The sequence below is a fragment of the Macrobrachium rosenbergii genome, chromosome 20 (assembly GCF_040412425.1).
Source record: "Macrobrachium rosenbergii isolate ZJJX-2024 chromosome 20, ASM4041242v1, whole genome shotgun sequence".
NCBI lineage: Eukaryota > Metazoa > Arthropoda > Malacostraca > Decapoda > Palaemonidae > Macrobrachium > Macrobrachium rosenbergii.
The window spans coordinates 20,170,096-20,189,433 of record NC_089760.1 but is presented as its reverse complement, the minus strand read 5'-3'; the positions used below and the strand labels follow the sequence as shown (position 1 = coordinate 20,189,433).

The 19,338-nt window shown below is 37.7% G+C and overlaps 2 protein-coding genes across 49 annotated transcripts in view; one reads left to right on the top strand and one right to left on the bottom strand.

Annotated features, from left to right (window-relative positions):
• The window catches only part of Ku80, a 112,024-nt gene extending 109,116 nt beyond the window's left edge, over positions 1 to 2,908 (top strand). Inside the window, exon 17 of the mRNA XM_067122098.1 lies at positions 2,691 to 2,908. Within this exon, the coding sequence (XP_066978199.1) occupies positions 2,691 to 2,705 (15 nt within the window). The 3' untranslated portion in view covers positions 2,706 to 2,908. The remainder of the gene's footprint in view (positions 1 to 2,690) is intronic.
• A 2,743-nt stretch (positions 2,909 to 5,651) lies between these two features.
• Positions 5,652 to 19,338, bottom strand: part of LOC136849122 (5-phosphohydroxy-L-lysine phospho-lyase-like) — a 128,076-nt gene continuing 114,389 nt past the window's right edge. For 28 of the 48 annotated variants that reach the window (XM_067122134.1, XM_067122135.1, XM_067122107.1 and 25 more), the window contains 4 exons: positions 18,791 to 18,935; positions 12,468 to 12,567; positions 12,104 to 12,286; positions 5,652 to 5,857 (listed from right to left, as the gene is read on the bottom strand). In XM_067122134.1, coding sequence (XP_066978235.1) covers positions 5,713 to 5,857; positions 12,104 to 12,286; positions 12,468 to 12,567; positions 18,791 to 18,935 — 573 coding nt within the window. In that variant the 3' untranslated portion in view covers positions 5,652 to 5,712. The remainder of the gene's footprint in view (positions 5,858 to 12,103; positions 12,287 to 12,467; positions 12,568 to 18,790; positions 18,936 to 19,338) is intronic. The other 20 variants (XM_067122144.1, XM_067122145.1, XM_067122141.1 and 17 more) reach the window with 1 other exon arrangement.

Sequence of the window (19,338 nt, the reverse complement as noted above, 5' to 3'; positions counted from 1 at the left end):
TAATAATATCTAAATGCGTTATATGGCAACTCTGTGGACCTAGTACGCATCATTTAAAGCCAGGAATCCAGGGCAGGCAGTGACGTCAGACAGTCAGTCAGTAGCAGCTCAGAGCTTGACTAAGTAAAACGTCGCGCTGCCCAACCTGAGCTGTGTTTTGACACTCGCTTCATCTAGCTTCATTTAGCGAAGTTATATTACTTTGCAAGTCTATTGTTATATATTTTGGCTTTTCAAATATGTCATAAAAACATCAAACTGTGTAACAGCAAGCAAATAAATACACAGAGAAGCAAAAAATATCGTATATCTCAAAACTAAAGTTATCGACATTCAAACTGCATCTCCTCCATAACGAATGCACCGATCTCAGTGAAACAAAAAGCAAACAAAAGCTAAATAAATTGTCTACAAAAAAATAGAGAGTTTTTTTTCATTTTGTCCCTCGAAAATTTTTGGGGAATTTTTTTCCAAAAAATCAATCGAAGTTTTTTCAAAAACGAAAAATATTCATAAAAAAAAAAAAAAAAAAAAAATTGAAAAAAACGCTCCATTACTTTGTTCTAATATATAATATCTGTCTACCACGTAAATTTGAGCTCTTAGTTTGCAAAAGTTATGGAGGAGATGCATTTTGAAAAATTTTTGGGGTGGGGTTACCAGCTAATGGGGCGGAAGACGAAAATTATGGTTACAGTCCTTTGCCCTATACAAAAATAAACCCAGGCACAAAATTTGAAACTGATTCATTAAAAAACACGGGAGTTATTAGCAAAAAACGATTTCATCAAACGCTCCTCATATCGTTATAAAACTTTGAAGGCCGATATCTCAAAACTAAAGTTATCGACATTCAAACTGCATCTCCTCCATAACGAATGCACCGATCTCATTGAAACAAAAAGCAAATGAAAGCTAAATAAATTGTCTACAAACAAAGAGAGTTTTTTTTTTCATTTTGTCCTCGAAAATTTTGGGGAATTTTTTTCCAAAAAATCAATCGAAGTTTTTTCAAAAAACGAAAAATATTCATTAAAAAAAAAAAAAAAAAATTTGAAAAAAATGCTCTCTTACTTTGTTCTAATATATAATATCTGTCTACCACGTAAATTTGAGCTCTTAGTTTGCAGAAGTTATGGAGGAGATGCATTTTGAAAAATTTTTGGGGTGGGGTTACCAGCTAATGGGGGTGGAAGACGAAAATCATGGTTACAGTCCTTTGCCCTATACAAAAATAAACCCAGGCACAAAATTTGAAACTGATTCATTAAAAAACACGGGAGTTATTAGCGAAAAACGATTTTATCAAACGCTCCCCTTAAGCTGGGTAGTGGTTGTACTCTGATTTGTGTAATAATGTGTTCAATATCAATTACCCATAAAGGCATTCTTTATGATTTAGACTCTCCTTGGTTATTTTCTGGCACACTAGTCTCAGAAGTATCTGTGGTAGTACAGGGCTCCTAACCTTTCTTGAAGGATCTGAAGTATAAGGTAGAATATCTCAAGAGTAATATAAATACAAACCTGTTAGTTACTTCTGTTACTTCTGCATGATGACATTGCTCTCTCTTGAATACAACTCCATGTGTCTTTGAGAGACATGAGTTCTGAGTTCTGATGCTTAGAGCACTCACAAGGAACTTACATGCAAACCCAATAAGTCTCAGTCAGCTAATTCTTGGCTGCTTAGCAGTGCAATTCTTCATGCAAAAAGCCGTCTCATTTAACCATTTCTTGGTTCTTCACGCTTAAATGGAGATTCTGACTAATTTTAAGTAATGGGATTTTAGTGAAAGAAATAGTTTACAAAAAAAAATCTGTTTTTTGCAAGTAAACCAGATACTTAAAATGCAAGTCTTGCACCTTCCAAAGTAAGTAGCAAATTTCTTGCATCTCATGGATCTGACAATAAAAATAAACTTGAGGCTGTGTAAGACTGAAATCTGCTCACAGTTTTTAAATACTACTGGTTTTTTCTTAATATCTCATATAAGAGACTGAATCATTTAGGATTATTTTGTGGCACAGAGAAAGTATCATTACATGAGTGGATTTGTTTGAAAAACTGAGTTGTTTGTAAAAAATTTAATCTAGTAAATAAGTATGTTGAATTATGTCTTTTATTTTATGAAAATTCTTATATCAAAGCTTATTGGCTGTATCTACATTGAGGCAAACTCTATACCTCTAGGGAACATTTTGTAACCAAACAGGCCAACATTAGCACTAAAATATTTAATCTATAGCCATTTTATATTTACTTTGTATTTATGTTATTTACAGTTTAGTAGATATTACTAGATAAAGGTAAATTTAGAATTACTAAAGGTGAATTTAGAAATACTGACAAGCAGTATTTTCCTAATACTTAAAATCAGTTATTAAACCACCATACCATAAGTCCTGCAGTGCATAATTTACAACCCCAAATGAGAAGATTAATCTTGTTTTAGTGTTAGGGCTGTTGTTCATCCAGTTTTGTGTGCTTATTCATTGACATGATTTTTTTGGAAACATGATCTTGTGATTTAAGGTGATTTTTGGTTATGTGCAAGTAAATATAACAATATTGCATTTGTTAAAAACTGCTTTTAGTGGACTCTCCAAGTCCAGTACTTAATTGTAATAAGTAAGTTCTCTTCAAGAATATTTAACATTTTCTTTTAATATTAGGTTTTTCTTTTCAGCTCGATGACCTGTAACATGAAAATCGAAGAACTATGGTATCTTTTCTAAGATTTAAAAAATATTTTGATAGCAGGTTTTTTTTTTCATTGTTGTACTATTAAAGTGTGTGTGTAAGAGACTAGATTAGTTTTCTTGTTATGTTATTTAATCCTGTTCTTTCAAATGATTTCATGTTGCAACTTTATATTTTTAAAGTAAAATACAAGTATGATATTTCCTTCTGTATATAATTATTTTATGACTCATGACTAAGATAGTTTCTGAATTTTGTAGCATAAATTGGAATGGATGCAGTTTCTCATTTTGCATCCATTATGTTAATTAGGTATTTATGCATCAGTTGTAATATATAAACAAAAGTGAAATTTCACATATCTACTCACTTGTATGTTTATTTCAGTTAATTAGCAATATTATACATTTGTTATGCCCATTTAGATTAATGCATAAAGGCAGTCCCTAGTTAACGGCGGGGGTTCCACTCCTGGCCGAGCACCGCTAACCGAAAGTCGGCAATAATAGCACTAATAATCCACTTAGTGGTGCCACTAACCGGAGATTGGCACCGAAAATCCAGTTATCGGCATCGCTAAACAGGTGATGTAAAACCGGATCGCCGTTAACTGATGCCGCTGGTAAGCAGGGACTGCCTGTATTTTTTTTTAAATAAAACCTGTGGTGAAGCACTATCATCGGGGAGTTAGACCTCCCCTCCTTCCTTCCTCCTTTCACAAGGAAACTCCAAAGCTTTGATCCAAGTAGCCCCACCCCTTTTTCAAAAGGTAACTTTAAAGTCACCATCACAGTAGTCCCGTAAAATGATCATCTAAGAAATCCCCCTCATTTTTGCAAGGAAACCCTAAAGCCTTAATCCAACTCCCCTCTCTCCCACCTTTTCACTAGGAAACCCCTAAAGGTAAGCAAACCCCTTGTTTTTTTTTTTTTTTTTTATTGAAATGTCGCATCTTACTCTTAGCACAAAATTGAGATAGGAAACCAGAAATAAACATTTACAGACATTCAGATTCCATTCAATATTAGTTTAAAAATATATAAATTAAAGAAATTATTATTAAAATAATAAGTGGTTCAAGCAATATTTTTTCAGTGAAACTCCATAAAATATCAGCAAAACAATAATATAAAAACAAAAGTTATTTTGCTTTGTCAAATTTATTGGCACAGTTGATGTAATAATATTCTTTAACCAGTAGGCATGGCATCGTAACCTCTTGGCTAACAGGTAGAAAAACCACGTTAATGATAGCCCTAGGAGTTTAATGTTTGTACCTGGGTAATGGTTTTTATCCTTTAGAATATTGAGTGCATTTCCATTAGGGAACTTGAGGATAGTTTGTGAGGCAATGTAAGTAGGCCTTATTTCTGATTTATTAATATTATACTTGTAAAAGAAGACAAATTCCATAGTGTAAATAGAGCCTGTAGATTTATATAAATTAAGTCTGCAGAATTTTTTTTTCGTGCACCACCACATTAGGCTAGCGTGAAATGATGGAACTTTCCATGTCACAAGTTTATTTATTAGTGCCATACCAGTGAGAATAAATGTCATAATTCATATGGTATTTACATTGACTTTCTTGCTACAATAGAGGCTTCCTGATTAATCCATTTCAAGCAAAAAAGTAACTGGAAAGATGCAATATTTTCTTGCAGTATTTCAGTGCACTTTGAAAATAGGATTAGGTCTCATTTGAAAATATTGTTGAATCTGCCATATGCTTCAAAAATAATTAAAATTCTATTCAGTCTTTAAGAGACAGTTATTGCCAAAACAATTACAATACTAATTAAAACTGCCAGTATGCTGTACACTTTTAGGAGTGGACTAACCAACTTGAATAAAATATTTAAAACTTCCTTCCACCTGAGAAACTTATTTTTTTAGATCAGAAAGCTAGTATTCTAGTAATGCATGTCACTGTGGTTGACAGGTAGATGAGATGGAGTTGTTGCTTTTTGTTAGTGGTGGTGGATGCTTTTTTCACAGTATTTGTGTAATGCCTAACAGGAGACATGGTTATGGGTTTACTTTTAGTTAGGACAGTAAATGGGCTTAAGAAGCCAGTCAGTTGTTTTTTCATTACTGTCCATGTGCACCAGATGTATATGGTGTATATTCAGTTAGTCAGGACAGTAAATGGGCTTATGTAGGCAGTCAGTTGTTTTTTCATTACTGTCCATGTGCACCAGATGTATATGGTGTATATTCAGCACATTTCTGATATGAGTTTTTTTTTTTTTTTATGTTGATGACTTCCATTTATCCTGCACTTGAAAGTAATTTCTGGGCATCTTAAAAATAACTTCGTACCTCAGGTAATGGTCATTCAGTGAGAAGATGCAGCTTGTGTACTAAATTAAAATTAGACAAGTAGAAAGGAAGTGGCCACCATGCTTCATTATCCCATAAGGTGTAACCAACCCTAGTTGATGGTGAGGGATAACTTAGACTTTAAAACAAGTATCATAAAATTTGTCAGTTATGTCATACTAGTTAATGGAAGATGCAAAAGCCATGCCACTTGATCTTTATGTGAGAAACAAAATTAGTCTGAGTAATGTATTTAACAGTAAATTCAGCAAATGAACAAAGTTCCTGGATGTTATCTTAAATTGTAAAGCTATTTAATATCACCTTAGTCTTTCTTTATAATTCAAAAGTTTAAAAAAATATGAAAAAGTGATTGGTAGGTATTAATTCACTCTATTAGAGTGAGTTTAATGGAAACATGAACAGAGTGTATTACAAGGACATGATAGCTGTGATTTTTTTTAATGAAATGAATCTTATTGTACACAATATGAAATGTCCAATGAGAGGAATGAAAAAATAGTTTTACCAAATGAGCACTAAACAAATATTGCTGTACCCAGTTTCTTCTGATTGTTTACAAGTACTGTATAAATCTCTATGATATGAATGAAATGAAAAATGATTAGAAAATGAAAAAGACAAGTTTAATAATTTGCAAACACATATTTACACTCAAGACATATTCAATCAAGATCCTGGTAACAATGTTGAGCATATTCTAGGTCCATGTTATCTTGCACTGATGATAGGTTATCATCCTCCTCCTCCTCTTGTGGTTGAAAAATTCCTAATCTAACATCTCTTGTTTCTGACTCCACAGATCTGAAACTTGAAAATAAAAAGTTACAAGATGAAATGTACTCTAAGCAACAAAAACTGCCCATACTGTATACAAAGTTATAGTGTTTTACCACAAATCCATCACTCATATAGTCAATTTTGTTTCTTTACATTTGCCAAAACAATACATTCTTTAATTGTTCATATACAGTACAAACTGTCTTTATGTAGGGGGAAAATCTCTTAGCATTAGCTGGGTCTGATTAAAAATAGAACAATGTTGGTGATAGCCAATGGGGAGAGAGTAGGCGATACTCTGACCTCTCTCCCCTTCTTGTCTTGTGAAGCACCAGTCATCTCTTAACCATCTTCCTCACAGATGTGCACTGCCCTATATCATATAGAGGCCGATTTTTTACGCACTTCCTGCCCTCTCTACGCCTTGGCACTCAGGTTTTTTGCCTTTTCTTTTTGTTGTGATTCTGTGTTACACTGTGTTTGTCCAGTGTTTTGCTTTAGAGATGCAAATACTTGATTCATCTAAGAAGGCTTTGCCTCAGAGAAGATGCCTGGAGGTAGGTAACAATCCTTGCTCTCGTTATTTAGCCTCTTTTGATACTGATCCTCATACAACTTGTAGTAGATGCAGATCCAGAGATTGTAATGTAAGTAACTCTCGTCCTGAGTGTCGTGATTGGTCTTCTGAGCAATGGAAGCATTTTGGTAAAAAAAAGAAATACAAGAGGAAATAGGCTGTTCTGTCTTGGGAAGGCTTCTCACCTCCAATGGCGGACGACACCGCCATGCCTTCTCCCCTTTGCAAGATTTGCTTTGTCTTTAGATAAATCAAAGAGGGGTTCTGGAGATCTTGTGCTAGATTTAGCAGCTGCTGTTCCATGTACTGTCTTCTGTCTCCCAGCTTCTTCCACAATGTCAGTGACTATAGAGTTACGGTGTCTGCGACATCTGCTTGCATATCTATGGGTGCAACATTCTCGGCCTACAACGCTCCTTCATCAGCCGTGCTTCTTCCATCGCTTCCCACTCTTGGGCCTTATTGTCTGCTCCTTCCGACTCCTTTGTTCAAGCCTTGTTGGAGAGACTCAAGGGTCCTCTTCTGAAGAAACTCGGCTGCTTGAAGAGACGTAGTAGATCTCCTTCTCCCTTGCTGTCGCCCTCTTCTCATGCATCGTCTTCATCTTCTGTTCGCTCCATTCCACAGAGGCATTGGAGGAAGAAGGACTTCGTTGCTTCTCCTCACATGATCCGCAGGTGTCTTGAAGCAAGACCAACCTTCCATCTACTTCAGCATGTCTCAGTCGTCTAATCTCAGCCATATCAAGGCAACAGACAGCTGTGAGTCTATCAAGGGTCACGGCTGTACTTCTTCTGCCTTAGCTACTGATGACTGTTGCCCAGTTACTGATTCTTGTGCAGCAACGCACTCATCAAGAGAAGTCCCCTCCAAGGGCCACAGATCTACAGATCGGGCTTATCCTCAAGAAGTTACGGTCATTTCGTCTTCCTCCACTCATCCTGCTCAAGAAACGAGCATTAAGACCACGGCTGTTAAGAAGGACAACAAGGCTCCTTTTAAGAAATCATCACACTTGAGGGAACATTCTCGTGATTGGGACCATTCCTCTCTCAAGACAAGAAACCCTCAGTCTTGCTCGCGCAGCAGTGAGTACTCTCCACGTATCCTGCGGTCTCGCTTGTGTGGCCATGGCTATTCTCCATGTAACATGAGTCCCTTACAGTCGCAAACTCAACCACAGCTGTCATCTAATAGTCCATGTTCTTGTTCTCAGGGACAGGACAGCAACCAAGACAGGGTCCTTCTCCTTCGATTAAACAATATATCCCCAAGAAAGTCCTATGCCTCAGTAATCAACAAGAATGCAAGTGATCCCACCATTCTCCTGACAGGCTGGATGAAGAATCTTGTGTCCTGGAAGCAGAAGGCCCTCTCCCTCTCGAAGATAATCAAGAACTGTTGACAACGTAAGCAGTAGTGGAACTCATTCGAGGATACAACGTAAGCAGAAGTAGTGTAACTCATTCGAGGATACAACGAACTACCGGAAGAGGCTGCGGCTACAACTTCAAATTTTCCTTCGATTCTCGAGGCACTTGTGGGTCTCAAGAGAGAGATGAAGGTACTGGGCTTACCATGCTCAATTCATGCTGACTGTCCTCAACCAAGTCGATTCTCTCATCTCTGGACGGGACAATTCTCTATGATCTGGCAGGTCATTTAAGATACTACCTCCTCCTTTACACATCAAAAGTCTGTCTCAATGGAGTTGACATCTTTGGCATTCCAGGCAGTTTTGTGCTCGATCTCTGGTCGACAACAGTAGGCAAGATTTCTTCGGCTGCCATGACTACCAACAATGAGGAATATGCCACCTTCCTTAGACTACTGCAGTCTAGTGGCAAGGCCATCTCGTATCTGGCTTACCTAACAGCAAATATGTAGGCCAACTGCTTATTGGCAAGAAGAGATCCTGCCCTTTCTAAGATCTTCAGATTTGTTGGCCCTGTAGTTCCTCGTTGGGCAAGTGGGTTCCATTCTCAGCTAGCACTCTGCTGGCTGCGAGTTCGAATCTCTGACCGGACAATGAAGAACAAGAGGAATTTATTTCTGGTGATAGAAATTCATTTCTTGCTATAATGTGGTTCAGAGTCCACAATAAGCTGTAGGTCCTGTTGCTAGGTAACCAATTGATTCTTACCCACGTAAAATGATTCTAATCCCTCGGGCCAGCCCTAGGAGAGCTGTTAATCAGCTCAGTGGTCTGGTTAAACTAAGATATACTTAACTTGTTGGCCCCGATTCTACCTTAGCACTGAGAAATGGAACCATTCTGGGATCTTCATCACTTCTTCCTAAGGAACAGGTTGAGGCAGCAGTTGACAGACAGAGCGGACAACAATGACAGTCTGGTCCACCAAGCTGTGAATAAGTCAAATGGCCTTTCACACACCAATATAGCCAGACCTAGACCTCAGGCTGCCTCTTATTCTCCACCTACAAGATCCCAAACCACAACCAAGCCTCGTAGAGGTCGCCAGCTTTCTCCTACCCCTGCCAAGAAAACAATTCAACTGCGTCCCTTTCAGCCCCAATCTTCCAAACCCGGGAGAGGAGGCAGAGCTAGAGGAGGAAAACGCTAGAGTGGGCGTGATCCCCACTTGCTGCCGTTGGTGTGGGGTGCCTGGCAACCCATTTGGCAACTTTGTAGAAACAAAGAGCAGAGACCTGGGTAGTAGATGTTTTGCAGGTGGGATATCTACTCCCCTTCGAGTTTCCTCCCCCTCTCTCCGATTGTCCCTTTCATCTCAGAACTTACGTTCAGGGCTCGCCGAAAGATCTGGCTCTCCGGAAAGAAGTGGAGAAAATAATGAAAAAAGGAAAGGAACCTTGGAGGTCGTAAAGGATCAATCCCCAGGTTTCTACAGCTGGGTCTTTCTGGTGGCCAAAGCATAGGGGGGATTGGAGACAGGTCATAGACCTGTCTTCCTTGAACTTTTTCATCAGGAAGACCCAGTTCAAGATGAAATTGGCCCGTACAGTTCTGGCAACCATCAGGAAGCGATAAACCTGAAGGACGCTCACTTCCAGATCCCAATCCACCAATCATCTCGCAAGTTCCTTCGCTTCTTTCTGGGAGAGATAGCGTGTCAATTCAAGGTGCTTTGTTTTAGCCTTTCTACTGCCCCACAGGTGTTCACAAGTGTGTTCAGCCTAGTTTCAATATGGGCTCATTCACACGGGATGAGCATCTTGAGATACCTTGACGACTGGCTGGTCTTGGCGAGTTCTCAGGTAAAGTTGATCCAGACAGAGACTGTCTACTCCAATTTTGTCACAGCTTAGGAATAATGATAAATTTGGAGAAGTCAAATCATACTCCCAGCCAAAGATCTCTTTACCTGGGCATGATAACAGACATGACAGCGTTGAGGGTCTTTCCATCAGAGCCACGCATCGACAAGTTCAATGTCATCGTACAGTCCTTTCCGTCCAGACAAAAACAACCATCATGTCAGTGGCAGATCGCTCTAGGTCACCTGCCGTCCCTGGAGAAGCTCATTCTTCATGGGCGTCTCCACCTTCGATCTCTTCAATGGAGGCTGAAAGAGTTTCAGTCCCCATCAAAGGATCCTCCCTTCTTCCAAGTTCCTCTCTCAAACAGTTCCTTCTGTTCTCAGACGCCTCGAACGAAGGTTGGGGAGCACACTTGAAGACCTCCTGACCTCAGGTATGTGGGATCAACAAGACAAAGAGCTTCACATCAATGTCCTGGAGCTAAAGGTAACTGTCCTGGACACTTCAGGAGTTCCAGGAGAGGGTGACATGGCATTCCGTGGTCCTAATGTCCGACAATACCATGGTGGTGGCACATGTCAACAAACGGGGTACTAGTCTCCCTTCAACTTCACAAATTGTCAGTGCAACTACACCAGTGGGGGTGACTCACTCAGTGGTCCTTTCAGCCAGATACTTTCCAGGCAAGAGGAATGTAGTGGCAGACAAGCCGAGTCATCAGGATCAAGTGTTGGGGACAGATTAGTCATCACATACAAGAGGTAGCAGAAAGGTTGTTCCATCTGTGGGAAAGGCCAACAATAGACCTATTTGCAAGCAGATATAACAAGAAGTTGAAAGTATTTTGTTTGGTCATTCCAGATCCTTGGGCCACGGCAGAAGATGCTCTGCAACACCCTTGGGACAATCTGGACGCTTACGCCTTTCCTTCCTTTGTCTGATTCATCAAGTAATCAACAGAGTAATGATCTCTCAGAACCTCAGAATGACCCTGGTGGCACCATTGTGACCACACGCCTAGTGGTTTCCCAATCTTCTGGGTCTGCTGAAAGAGGCACAGAAGGAGAGAGGGAGAGAGAGAACCCCCCCCCCTCATGACACAACCTCCCTTGCCAACCGCGCACATCAAGAGGTTTCACCGGTCGGCAGGGTCCCTATCTCTTGCAAGCGAGAGGCTTTTCTCACAGAGCAGTAACAGATGTCTGGCTATCTCAGGAAATCTTCAGCCGTGTACCAAAGGAAATGGGCCTTCTGTGATTGGTGTCATTAGTGGGATTTCTCTCTAATCGGAACTTCTATTCAACAAGTAGCTGACTCCCTCGTTTTCCTCCGTAGGGAGAAGTTACTTTCTGTGTCAACCATTAAGGGTTACAGAGCTGTTATAGAGCTAGTTCTACATTTGAAAGGGGTAGACCTCTCCTCCTCATGGGAAATCTCCATGCTCTTAAAGAGTTTTGAGCACTCTTGTTCCCCAAGAGAACTAAAACCTCCTAACTGGAATTTGACACTAGTCCTTAGCAGCCTCACTCGTTCACCATATGAACCCTTACAAGGTTCATCAGACGGGATTTGACACTCAAGACGGTCTTCTTGCTGGCCTTAGCCTCATCAAAGAAAGTAGAACTCCATGGCCTCTCTTTTAATGTTGATCTATGGTGATAAGGGGAAGCTGAGGAGGTAAGATGATGGCAAAGATGGGGGAGGGCAATGGTGGGGGTGGGATTGGGAGGAGGACTTTGTAGTAAGGGGGAAGGAGCTGAAACAAAAAAACCTGTTGTAAACCTTCCTGCCCAGCAAGGGCCATACCTTCCTCAACTGCATCAGATTTTGTTTGTCTTACCTCCTCCTCCTCCACAGAAGAGTGAGGAATGGTGATAAACAAAAGCTTGGCCCTGCCAAAAGAAGTGCTTGGGGTCTTTTGGGGAGGAGAAAGGGGAATGGTTACTAGGGGAAGGAAAGTTCTGGAAAGAATCTATGTCACGGCTTGATGAGGGATTTTTCTTCATCTTCCTCCTTTTCTCATAATGCTCCCTCTGAGGTGAAGGCCAAGCAGCTCATAATGCTCCCTCTGAGGTGAAGGCCAAGCAGCACATTCAGGACTGGGAATCACAAGTGCATTCTTTCCCCCTGCAAGAAACAGGCTTGAGTGTGGATCTGCCACAACAGGGAACATGAATCAACTACAGGGTCAACCATGGCCCCTGCAGTGGTGTTCACTCTGCTTGCCATCCACAGAAACTAGGGTCAAAAAAGGACAACACACACCACAGAGTGCACAAAGCACAGTTCCTGTAAGCACAGGAAAGGCTCATGACTTTTCTTTAGTGATGACTTCTTGGTCAACACTGCACCGTACCAGGTAGTATACCAAGAATAAAATGTTCATATTAATTGCAAATTCATGTAAAGTGCACCATATAAAAACATTTCCTGATGTCAGAACACTAAATTTTACTTACAATGTTGGAAGCCCTGTAACAAGATCCTTCACAATGTTTGTATTTGGCAATTCTGTTAAAATCTTGTCTAACTTCTGAGTGAGAGCCATGGCATTTTCTGCTGAAAAACACATGGGTGGAATAAGCATAAGGATGTTACGATGGAATCCCTCATTGGCCAACAAAATGTTTTCTTCTTTCATTCTGAAAAAAGTAAATCATAACTCCTTTAAACTTAGGCAATTTCATTACACAACATATTTAGCACTTTCATTATACAACATATTTTATGATATAATACTGTATCAAACAAAGAAATTAGCTAAACCTGATGAAATATAACAAGCCAGAAAAATATCTATAGCAGCAGGTTCTAAGTACCCACCTATGAACAATTTGTTCAGCTATATCTCGTGAGGGTTTTTTGCTGCGTTTGCTCCATACAATTTCGATCCCAAATAATAAACCTTTTCCTCGAACATCTCCTGTAAATAGAGAAGTATCTTTTCAATGAATGACAAGGTAAGAGGCTACTATATCCAACAAATGGGAATACAAATCTACGCTTTCAGATCAAATATCAAAATCCCTTCCTCTGGATCATTAGTATGGTTTAAATAAAGCAAGATGTCCGTTTTCTCCCTCATCCCTGTGACTGATGCCCATTGCCACAAATTCCTTGCATAAACAATTCCTATTGCTTTTTACCGGTTTCCAGCTGGCACCAGAAGATTTATCCTAATATTAAGACCGCAGGTTTGTTAGCTATGAAAAATTTTTATCTAGCTGCTTTATAACTGACATTTTCACTCCGACAGTTTCCCATCAAGGTTTTCCTGCTACCCATGCTACAGCTGAGGACTTTACCTCATATTTCTTCAATCACCTATGAGTCATTTTCTATTTATTGTACTCAGTCTTTTTCAGCTATTAGCTATGATCTTGTTAGAGCTTTTCTGAATGGAGATCCCATTGGTTAGACAAATTCGGTGCCTCAAAGGTAGTTTTTTTTTTTTTTTTTTTTTTTTTCTGTCTCCTTTTCCATAAAAATCTCAATAATTTTTTGAAACTCATATTTATATGTTATAGATGGCAGGCAGCTTCTAACTGGTCTTAGAGACATCACAATATTAATCAAATTGCTAAATATGGCTCTTAACAAGTTCGCTGCAATACTTTACCTTCATTGTTCTGCAATACTTTACCTTCATTGTTCTGTTGAATTCGAAGGGGTAATTCATCCTCCTCTAAGGCAGCCATAAAAGATTTGTTAGACCACCTCTTTCCACATTCACTATATGGAAATCTTTCATCAAAATACTGCATTGTTCAGCAACTTTTTTTTTTTCCTTCTACTGCTTGGCTTTGAAATAACTTCCACTTCTGTTCTTCCTGGCTCTCATAACTTTGCTTTTTAAGAGGCAGGTCTATGGCTTTCATTCTGGTTAATCCCCAACCATCCTTTTTTTTTTCCGTGTCTTGTTTTCTCCTACAATTGCTTCTTTAGAAAAAGGACTTGAATACAGATAATGCTACTAATTTTCTGAATTAAAATTCTACTACTGTATAGACAGTGTAGGTGACAAACACTGATGAAAGTGGATTAGTGTTGGTTTTGACTGTAATGATCTCTTCAAACGTAAATTTTTTATTGGACTCTAGAGTACCTACATATAATCAATCAATTTTCTTATTTGAGCTGAGATTCATTCAGTGTAGTTTTCATAGTAATGCTTTATAGCATATTTCATGAGCCAGAATTTCTACATAAAAATTCTGGGAACGAGGTTACCGTATATTTCCGCGTATAAGACAACCTTTAAATTATAAAATTTACCCCTAAAAATTGGGGGTCATCTTATACTACCATTCTAAAAATCAAACCTTGAATTCTATGTGATGTTTATCGGTAGGGTAGCCTCAGCCTCAGTGTGATAACCACCGACATACTGTAAATGAAAAGTTCCACATTTTGAAATACAGTGGTAATAAAGGTAATACATTAAAACCATTTTTACCTTATATATTAATGCCATATCTTCATAATAAATAGCCTATTCAAGGAATAGTTCCATATTGATAAAATCAACTTTTATCTACGCGAGGCCAGCCAGCTGACAAAATGTAAATATCGAGTTATGGTTGCACTCGCAGCAACCTTTATCTTTTGGTAACGTCATGTAATTACGGTAGTAGTAACATTTAGGATAACATAATATTAATTTTTCATTAAAAATTCAGGCTGTTTGCAACTATTTAGAACAATTCAGTCATAGGAATGATAATTATGTACGATAATTATCATACTTTATCATGTTGTTAGGGGTTGCTTATCATTGGCGATGAAATGTAAGCAAAACAATGGTTTCCCTTTTTAGGTGACGTGTGTAGGAAAAACATGATATAGAATCGACTTTGTCATTTCGTTTACTGTATATACTCATTAACGCACGATCTTGTGCGACCCTCAAAATTTTCACCTATAAAAAATTATTTTATCATGTATCATGCGAGTTCCTTTTCTGAGAGACCAGATTACTATGGACTAACCTCTTTTAGTTAAATAAGTTAAAAATGTAAAAGCAAATGATACATGTATCGTTAGTTACGTTGTACTCGTTGATTAAACAGGTACAGACAGTCTCTGGTTTACGACGGGGGTTCAGTTCTGACGCCGCTTCGTAAGCTGAAAATCATTGTAAACTGAAAAAATCATAAGAAAACCTTACTTTTAGTCCTTTGAGTATCCTTTGGGTATCTTGAAAATGATGTAGCCTGCATTTTTATTGAGTCTTTCATAAAAAACCCTCCAAAAATTTGAGAGGGAGAGAGAGACTGCCTCACCACTTATCTACCAGAAAAAGACTTGGAATTTCACAGAACTACAGTGCTCTCCCATTTTTACTTTAAGTATCATCCTGCATCAAATATAGCTTAAATTATTATCCTATTACTACTGTATTAATCTTTAAAATTATATTATTAATATTTCAAAGCCATTTTAGACATTAGTACCCTTTTCCAGAGAGAGAGAGAGAGAGAATGAATTACCACTACGACTTGCATTCAGCCATTCTTGTGCTGGCATGGGCAAGAGAGAGAGAGAGGGAGGGGGTTTATCTCTTTAATCTCTCAAAGAATGTTACTCCATTTCTCTTTACTGTGACTGACAACAACAAAAAATTGGTTTTTCTTTGTCTTCCAAAGATGTAGGCTACTACTGTACTACTTTTACTACGCATTTTTAAAGCACCATGAACACACACACAAACAGTGTGCATAGGTAAAGAGACTCAAATTAGCAGTTTCTTTTCCTGAGAGTGTGAAGGGTTGAACTTAGTATCTATTTATAATATATCTATCCATTTCTCATTCTACCTTTAGGCAAGAGAGAGAAAGAGAAAGGAAGGGAGAAATTGATCTTCTGCCCTTAGTCAGAAATGTCAAGTAATTTGACAGTTCCACCCTCCCCCATAGCTTCAAAGCTTTGGGCAAAAGACAGGGTGTGATATTTCTTTGTCTAAAAATTGAAATAATTTACTTTAAAAATGCATAAATGTTGTAATTTCAGTATACAGTATTATTATTATTTAATCTTATTAATGTTTGAAAATTAGCACTTATTATTAGGTAAGTCTATTTATCATACAAACGTGGTTAGTCCTCACCATCTCCCTCGAATTTGTCAGAAAATTCTTGTGACGTCACTCTCTCTCGAGAGAGAAAAAATACTACACACCCTCTTTATAGTGTATGCAAAGTCTGTGAGGTACAAGCTTTGTGATTGGTTAAAATCCCACCCTTCCTGCCAATAGCATGTTGTCAAGGAGGGCGAGAAGGGGAAGAGGGGGGGTTGTTACAAGTTGTTATTGGCTACTGTCAGTCCTTGCGGCCAATAGCTTATCGTCATGGAGAGAAGGGGTTGCTATGAGCTCTGTTATTGGCTACTTCTAATCCCCCGAGCCGATAACGTCATAAGCCTTCGTCAAAGCAATCAAAAAAATTATCACACAAGCGATGATGGGATTTTAGTATATTTTTATGTTTATATACAGTAATTGATATTTCTTTGAAGGATACAGTACATGCAGTACAGAGAGAGATATGGGCAGTTGGCCTTACTTAAATCTCAAAAGTGAAATTATTCGTGAATTATTCGAGAGGAGAGAGAGAGAGAGGGTTGAATGAAGTGATTACATCGGTAAGCAGTTTTATGATTTCATGGGATTTTAATTTAATTTTTATCGATACTTTGCTGTGGTTACCTTAATATTAATATTTTAAAATTAGTAAATAATTTTTTCATCATAAAAAATGTATTTAGTCATGAAAATAAAATAAAAATACGTAATTAGTGAATATTGCTCTACGAAAAAATCCGTGAATGTGAAATTTCTTCCGTCGCATGCATTGGACACTGAGTCATCCCAAATATTACCGTCAAGAATCATAAGAAAACTTTACTTTTAATCCTTTGGGTGTCTTGAAAACAACAAAAATCCCGCATTTTTATTATTGAGCTTTTCATAATAAAAAACCCTCCAATTATTGACCACTCTGCCGTTTTGGATGCATATTTCTTCCGATCGTTGTCAGACTGGCGTCGGCCGAAATGCTGTCGAAAATCATAAGAAAACCTTACTTTTAATCCTTTGGGTATCTTAAAAACAATGAATCCTGCATTTATATTGAGTTTTTCATAATAAAAACCCTCCAAATATCAGCCATTCTGCTGTTTTGGATGCATATTTATTCTGATCGTTGTCGGACTGGCGTCGTCCGAAATACCGTCGAAAATCGTATGAAAACCTTACTTTTAATCCTTTGGATGCCTTGAAAACAATTTATCCTGCATTTACATTGAGTTTTTCAACATAAAGACCTCCAATATTGACCATTCTGCCATTATGGAGCCATATTTCTTCCGTCGGACCAGCGTTGTCAGCGTCGTAAACCTGGAACATGTGTTGTAACCCAGGAAATAATTTTTTATGAATAAATTTCAAAAGCGTCATAAACTCGGAATGTCGTAAGCCGAGCCTCTCGTAAACCAGAGACTGTCTGTACAGCCATAAACTACCAAACAAGAAACAACTGTTTTGCTATGAACACGGTCTAGGCCCTGGCTATGAACAACCGAATCGCATAACAACAGCTGTTTTGCTTGCATTTCAACCTTTGTATGATAGTAAACAATTACTGTAGTTATGTTACAAATGATGTTAAGTAGAATAGGACTGATATATATTTTACATTATACCCTTATTCGCTATGGAGAAAAGATCACAAGGAAATATACTGCTATATTTAAGCTGCAACTTGTAGCTGGAGCTTAGAAAACAAACAAGGTTCAAGCGCTAACTATAAATTATCGTGCATTGGCAACATGGATGAAACTCCTAAACTTAGATATGCCATCAAACTCGACCGTTCGACCTAACAATATTGGAGAGAAAAGTATTTTACTCAAAACTACTGTGCATAAAAGAACACATTTTACTGTTGTTTTAACGGGTATGGCAAATGAGATGAAACCTTCCCCTATGGTTATCTTTAAACGGAAATTGAATTGATGCGAAAACAAAAATTCCTGGAAGGTATCGTTGTCCACGTTCACAAAAACCTAAACAATGAAAATGGCACATGATCACTATGTTTGTGTTTTATAATACAATTAGCAATAAGCAAATACATACAATATTACTGAATACAGTGAAGTAAAGCATAACTTGTTAAAAGATCCATGGAAAAGATGTATATTCATTATGTTTATATTTTATGTTACTAATATGTGAATATTACATATGCTAATTTTATATTTCATGTATGATGCGACCCCTTGAAGTTAGCTTCAAAATTAGATCTTCAAAAGTCGCATGATACGCGAGTATATACAGTATTTTGAATTTCTAAGGATACAGTAGGTATAACAGCATTTGTAATAACATCATCTTTACATAACCAATATTTCATAAGATACCTGTTGTTGCAAATGCTAGCCTATACACAGATGGTTTTGTAATTTAGCAGTTGTCTTATGCTACAGATGTGAGATAAATTCATGAAAATTTGTCATAATTTTATACCTCATCTTATCTAAAGGTTGTCTTATACACAAAAATATACGGTAGACACCCCTTCCCCACAAGTCATATAGTAATGAAATTCAGAATACATGTTTAATAATTTTCCTATACCACAATTTAAAAACTTAAATGATGATTTTCTATTACATTACAGTATTATCAAATGTGCTTTACACAAAAATCACCAGTTCTACCATATAACAAAGACAGTGTTTTAATTGAGTGTTTATCCGTCTTGAAACTTGAAACAATTTTTCTATACAAATCCTGTATTCATGAGTCTAAAGAATGTCATGAGTTGCAACTTTGGTGGTTTCGTAACATAAAAATGAAAGGTCTGCCAATGTTGACAATGATAACTAGTGACACAGTACCTTTTATGTATTACCACTTTAATTTTTTCAGCTTTTTAAGGTGCTTCCAAATGTTCCTTACTGCCATTAAAGCATACAGTAAATAAGTTGGAAGGTTCCGGATATATGCAAATCTATCTTATTCTCATAAAACCTGGTTACAATTCTTAGGAGATTTCTGATTCAAAATATGACGACGATTAAACTATAAGTCTGCTATCACCTACTACCTTCAGTTTATATGAAAAAAATCTTTATCAGTGACTTACCTATATATTCATGCTTCTTTTTAAGGTTATTCAGTTGATCAAGCAAGAATTCTCCAACACTTGCTGCCATATTCATAAGCTGGTTCTGCTCAGTAATATCTAAAACTGCACACCCAATAGCATCCATTGCTGTTGTACATTGGTACTGAAATGCAAACATATTGTTAACTTTAAGTTGATATTGCTAAAGTGCATGTAGTACTGTATTCTTATCAAGATGAAATATCTGTTCTTAATGTCATTTCAACAAACAATAAAAAACAACAGATAAAAACTTCTCTTTTAATAAAAGGGTTTTTAGTTTTTTATAAAAACCCCATTTATGTGCCCCAAATGTTCAGGGGATCACTATTCTTTTTGTTGATAAGATAAGAAATACAAGGTAATCTCGACACAAGTTTCCTCCAATGACCCTCATGTATTTGATTAACCAGTAACTTCAAACTGCGAAAAAACTGCATGCAAGGCAATGAGAATCAACAGGCTGAGAGGAGGGTACTCATGATAATGGTTTTGCGTGAACTTGAAATTTTGTTTTGTCTTACAAA